Genomic DNA, 6,549 nt, shown 5'->3' with positions numbered 1-6,549 from the left:
GCTACCACGTTGCTTTTGACACCTTTAGCCTTCTTCGTGTCGCTTTTACCGTCTGCCCTCAACGCGTACATCTTCGCTCTGAGTCCGACGAATTCGGTCATGATTGCGCCATTATTCTCATCTTTCATGAAACCGGGGACTTTCTTATTTACTAGCGGTATACCATATGTGTTATCTACAGGATAATCGCTCATGTCGAATCGTATATGTATACCGCGTTTCATCGTCTCGTATAAATCCTCGCACTTGATGTGGTATACGAGACTGTCGGTATCCGTATACATGATTTTACATTGCTCGCGATACATCGGTAACATATATTCATGATGAAATTCATACAAGCAGATCTTGGATATGTCGAGGATGCACATACCCACGTAGATTGGCTTGTTGAATTTCACTTCGAGTTTTCGCAACTCCACGGCGATTAAATTTTCTGAAAAAATGCTGCGGCTATGAAAATTCGGTTTCGAGATCATCGCCTCCGCACCATGGCGACCATCCTACTTTGTTATAAGTTTAACGTCGACATGATTCCGCACGTTTCCATTGTTTTACCGAATACCGCGTTGTTCATTAATTTGTATAAATTTTTTTCAAAATCGTTTTTGACTAACGTTCTAAATTGTGTGTTGAGTTCAATATATTTGCGTAGCCATGGAGATTGCGAGAACTCCAATATGTGATGTATTTTTGTCACGCGAAACCCATGACGCGTGCACTGTTGCAGGTTGTGGTAGTGTATGACGTAACGCTTCTTATCATACACAGTCGCAAGTAACTTTTCCTGTCGCTTGCTTGGCGGCTTATCGCGCGTCGGACAGAACGGTAGGTCAGTGTGCTCGTCGTGTATACTTTGTGGGTATTCGAGATCGACCTCGAGAATGTAGCCTGTCGATGAGTCCACAGCGATCGCATTTACATTAAAATCAGTAACGTTAGTGACCCATCGAAAATTTGCATATGGTAGTGGTTGACACATCGCCCACCCGTACAAATTATTGACATCAAAGTACATCAAGTATGAGGAAGCTTTCGATGGATCGTAAGACTGCATGTACTTGTTATTGGCTCGAGCATATCTACCGGAACATTGGCTGAGACCACCGCGTATGCCGCGTTCCACAAACATGACCATATCAATGTCCGTGAGCAGCTCGAAATTTACGCGCGTGTGTTTCAGCATGGCATCCAACGTGAATCCTGGTAATGTATAATAATACGCGGGATCTAATCTGTAACTGTTGATGCTACTATTGCGAAAATTTTCAAAAATGTCGGCCAATAACAAGACATCGGTTTTCAAATATAAATCGCTGTAGTCGCCTAGGGTTTGGATGGAGAACCGTTTCCAGACATTCAAAGCATGCATGTAATCGCTCTCTGATACGGTGTCACCGATCAGAGAACTGAAAAATAACTCGCGCGGAGGTAGACGCGGGTCCTGCAGCTTGTCCGCGCAATCCACATATTCATATGGAAACACACCTTTACGCGTCAATAGATCGAAATCATCGCTGGATAATGTTGAAAATTCAGATCGTACAATTTTTAATTTGTCTCTATGGAGAAACGATGCCAATCTATCGAGGCTGGTACTCAGAAATTTGTATGAGTCAATAAATCGCAGCTTTATACAATTTTGTCGCTTTGAGTTTTCTATGGTATTTTTTACATTTTTTGTAAAGGACATGTATGTTTCCTTCGTTATCGGTAATACATCAACTGTGCCCTCGAACGCTGTAGCGATTTCTTTAATTATGAAATGTGCGTCATAGCCGGATAAATTATGAAAAACGATTGGAATGAAATACGCATCTTTGTAATTTAAGTTACAATTAGAATGCGCGGGGCCTCTATATCGTCCGGTTAGATGGCAATGGTCGCGTACTCTATCGTCACCCTGTGCGAACGGTTTCTCGCATATGTGACAGTGCGTGGTACTACGGAATTTCTCATACTGTTCTTTAGAAAGTGTTTGCATGGGAACATTACTCGACAGAATATTCTGTACACGATATGCCAATTCTTCTAGTTGGTTGGCGAACCACGTGATGCAATCAATGTGGCGGTGGAAACGGTACGTTGACAGCGAGTCGTCATACGAGCAGTGGACGTAGTACGCAATGCTAAATACCTGGTGGTGCTGGTATGCTTTGGTATCGGTATCAGTCTTTATCAAGATGCACTCAAGGTCCGCGTACACTACAAACGGCACGCGTTCCTTCCTGCTGTGGTTGTTGAAGCTGAGCCACTTGTCCTTCTCGCTGGGTAATACGATCGCGCAGTCATTTATCTGTTGACAGTCCACACCGTGCGATTGCAAGCTTTCCTTTGAATGGAAATAATGCATGCATCTGAAAAAAAATATTTGAAAAACATTTATATATATTTTTTATAAAATAAAACAATTTTTCATAAATTTTATTGATACTCACCGATCGCAAATGTACTTTTTGTGTCCATTTTTGTTGAGTTGAGAACTGACGAGGCGGGACAAGTTTTTTATCCAGACGAAGTGGCCCACTTCAGCACCTCCCTGATCTTGCAGGTATAATAGGTTCACATGCTTCTCCTTCTTCTCGTCAGCAACTCGTAGCGGTACGATTGCGCGTTCATAATTGTTCTTTTCATCGATGCTGTACACGTTGATGGAAATACTGTTCAACCGTTCAAACTTTTTAATACCACTTAATGTCATTGGCATTGGAACGTCTCGCAGGTTTAACACATCGCTGTAATGCGGATACGACTATTTACGATCCGCGTTTCTTTCAGCCGGATAGAGAGCGGCGACCACCGACCACGCAAAACACGCATTGTCCTTTGATCGTACATTGATCACTGCTTTCTTCCGTTTCACCACTTCTGGCATGTCTATATGGCATCCCGCGCGCATAGGATTGCACTTGTTGACGTTAATAGTTACGTTGTGTATACGCGACAGCGCCCACCCTCTATCACGCTCCTGGAATTCTTCGAGTTCGGTTAGAATCGGACCGATTACGCGCGACTCGTACCACTCGTGCAAATCTGTTGTATGGAACAGTTCATAGTTTTTTGTATTTATGCTTTTATTTGCACGTTTATCACCCGCCACAAACTCCCCGTTGAACACGGTATTCACCTTTACACAATTATAGCGCTCGATAGCGTCTCGCACGTGCTCGACCACTACATCGCGAGCGTCTTCGAGAAATTTCCGCGGCTCGATGTACTCCACGTTAATCACCACACCGGTAAGCACGCGACTGTCAAACGCGGTGTCGATCTCGCGCCACGACAGTTGCGCTCTCGAAGAAGGTCCGACACTCGCGTAATCATCGCCACCACCACCACCGAAATGTACGAATCGTCGTTCCAGTTGTTTTTTTACTCCCTCGAGTCGCGCGATTTGCGCCACCAGAGATTGTCTATTGCCGATGGACAGCCTTGGACGCTTGGCACGGCTACGTTCTTCGAGTTTCGCGATGCACTCGTCGTATTGCAGAATCCACGCGAAATAGTCGCCCATGGTAGCAACCTCGTCGACTCGCGCCACCAGATCTTGATCCATGTTGTCGCACATATTTCCCAAGTCACTCTTTTCACATTCGTTGAAACTGATTCACTCGACTGATGGATGTTTAATATTGAATATTTCCCAAGTCACTCTTTTCACATTCGTTGAAACTGATTCACTCGACTGACGGACTTTGAAATGTGGAACTACGAGGTACGTCCAGAAAGTAAGGTTACAAGGGTTCTGTAGGACGTAGGGAATTTTTTTTCCCAAAGTTAGCACATCTGGCGGGTAGAGCAATTCCTAACGAACAAAACAAGCGGTCCGGCCCTTCAGTACGTTGCGAAATGTCGTCACAACAACCAAAACCGTCAATGAGTTCGTCAGCCGTTTGCTCCACCTACCGACAGTGTGAGATTCGCCGCAGTCATCCGCTTCTTCACTTTGCGTCATGGATCCGCGGACAACATCCATCGACAGCTTGTGGAAATCTATGGACCGGAGGTATGTCTCGTCAACATGTTACCAAGTGGGTCCGAATGTTTAAGGAAGGCCGAACTGACATCTTCGACGAAGAAAGGAGTGGGAGACCGTCCGTCATTTCAGACGAGCTTGTGCAGAAGATTGATGAAAAAGTTCGCACAGATCGTCGTGTGACCCTTGTCCTTACTGAAAATTTCCCTGACATTTCACGAAGTCTCCTGGGTGAAATCGTTTCAGAAAGACTCGGCTACTGACAAACGGTCTCCCACTCCTTTCTTCGTCGAAAATGTCAGTTCGGCCTTCCTTAAACATTCGGACCCACTTGGTAACATGTTGACGAGACATTACCTCCGGTCCATAGGTTTCCACAAGCTGTCGATGGATGTTCGCCGCGGTATCATGACGCAAAGTGAGGAAGCGGATGACTGCAGCGAATCTCACACTGTCGGTAGGTGGAGCAAACGGCCGACGAACTCGTTGACGGTTTTGGTTGTTGTGACGATATTTCGCAACGTACTGAAGGGCCGGACCGCTTGTTTTGTTCGTTAGGTATTACTTTACACGCCAGATGTGCTAACTTTGGGAAAAAAATTCCCTACGTCCTACAGAGCCCTTGTAACCTTACTTTCTGGACGTACCTCGTATAAGCTAACCTATAATATATACTTCTTACCCCCTCTTTGTCTTTTCGACCAGATCTTCGATTTTGAACGTGTCTGCGCACAAAATATTATCTTTATGACCCTTGACCATGTTTTCTCTTTTGAAATGTGGGATTATAAGCTTACCCCCTCTTTGCCTTTTTCGACCCAGATCTTCAATTTGAACGTTCTTTTGAAATGTGGGATTATAAGCTTAGCTAAAAGGATTTAAAATCTATCCACGCATCAAGACGAACCGTAATATTTCGCCTGCTCTCGACGTGTTCAAACGAGTCTCGACGTGTCCAAACATGTCTCGACATACCAACGTTTGTGGACCTGCAAGGTTTTATCGTTGGCAGAAACTTTTATGTAAAAGAATTTGCCTCTCTCAGAGAAGGATGTGTTCTCTCTCACTACATTTTCGCGTGCCCCGTACCATGGAAATGCCTCACCAAAGCGGAGCAACACCAAGTATCCTGGTTGATTTCAAATCGTCACGGAGTACGATGGGAAGGCGGTGCGATTCCATACAGCAGAGCTAGAAGTTTGATTACAACAGCCGTGGTTGGTACAGAGGAGAAGGAGGATGATAATGACGACAGCGATGACGAGACGAGATTTTCTCTCGTATATGTTAAGGGACTTGAAAAACGAGAATGGCTGCGGAGGTTACTCCTGGACGATGCGCGAGACAATGTTTATATCGAAACTATCGACGCGCACTACGAAGACATACAATCTCTAAATAAGTTGGACGTTGCGCACACTGTGCGTTGCCATAGACATGAAGCGAATTATGCTTTACAAAATGTTTTTAAACTTTACAATTGGTGGTCCATGCATGAGAAATAAATATGTAACAACTTGTGTTTTTTTACAAAATAAATATATTTCTATCAATATTGCATTAATGTCTTTTTCCACACGTATCCTATACTTCTTTCAGTTTGCGCACTCTCCCTTCCACAGCATATTTTTAAATTTATTCATATCTCGATCTTATATGTATGGGTAGGAAGCAGAAGACAAAAATGTTAGTGGATGAAAATTTTATTTATTATACAATTATTAATTTTTTTCGTTCATCAACTCGTTTTAAGGTTTCAGCAATAAGTTCATCTACAGCATAAACTATTAATACACAATCTATGACAGAAGTTTTATCATATACCTCGTACAGTATACCAATTGCATCATCTCTCTCGGTACTGGTCATATTACTTTGCAAACAACACACAAACTGATCGAAGCTTTCATTTACAGCTTCTATATCCTCCGACAGTTTGCGATATACATGCTCTACACAATGTTCGAGATTGAGTAAAAATAATACAGTTGACATGTTCATGTACATGCAAGTGTCATCTAATGTGAATTTTACAACTTTTTTATTGTACATTCTAACATTTCTAACAAGTTCTTAAACTAAATTGTCAATCTGTACCGATGATGCGTCTGTTGAATTGAAGAGCTGCTCTATTTCGGCACGTTTCTTGTTAAATTCCATCCACGTTGAATGATTTAACGCCATCTTATTTCCACGATTGTCGCCGAGAATGAATTCCACATAGGATGTATCAGGTACCACGCAGATTCCAACATCCAAGTATTTGTACGCGGTAGATGTCAGGGCGAATCTCCTGCTCATGATACGAGGCGTGTAACGAGGTTTATCAGAACTGAAAGAATACATAAAGTAAAATAAATACAAGTAAATCAGGAAAAGTATGAACAAATATACAATAATTTTAGGGTGCTTACGCATCATGCTGTTTCTTGCACGAGACAGTTTCTTGTCGAGAAACGGATGGCGTATAACTGCTTCGAGGAACATACGGCATGTAACGCCGATTGCTAAAACTGTTTGAAAAATACAATTAAATGTTGAAAAATGTATGCAATATATTGTGACGTGGCGGA

General features: G+C 43.0%; 1 protein-coding gene across 1 annotated transcript; it reads right to left on the bottom strand.

The window, feature by feature from the left end:
- Nucleotides 1-487: 487 nt before the first annotated feature.
- Nucleotides 488-3,573, bottom strand: LOC105556466. Its single transcript, XM_012003558.1, is given in 2 exon segments — nt 488-2,357; nt 2,439-3,573. Coding segments are annotated over 2 exon segments (2,976 nt in total). The 5' UTR covers nt 3,569-3,573; the 3' UTR covers nt 488-511.
- Between the last annotated feature and the right edge of the window lie 2,976 nt (nt 3,574-6,549).

Source organism: Vollenhovia emeryi, unplaced genomic scaffold (assembly GCF_000949405.1).
Source record: "Vollenhovia emeryi isolate VEMERY1.0 unplaced genomic scaffold, V.emery_V1.0 DF940004.1, whole genome shotgun sequence".
Taxonomy (NCBI): Eukaryota; Metazoa; Arthropoda; class Insecta; order Hymenoptera; family Formicidae; genus Vollenhovia; species Vollenhovia emeryi.
Note: the sequence above shows the minus strand (reverse complement) of the source record. Positions and strands in the feature narration are given on the sequence as shown.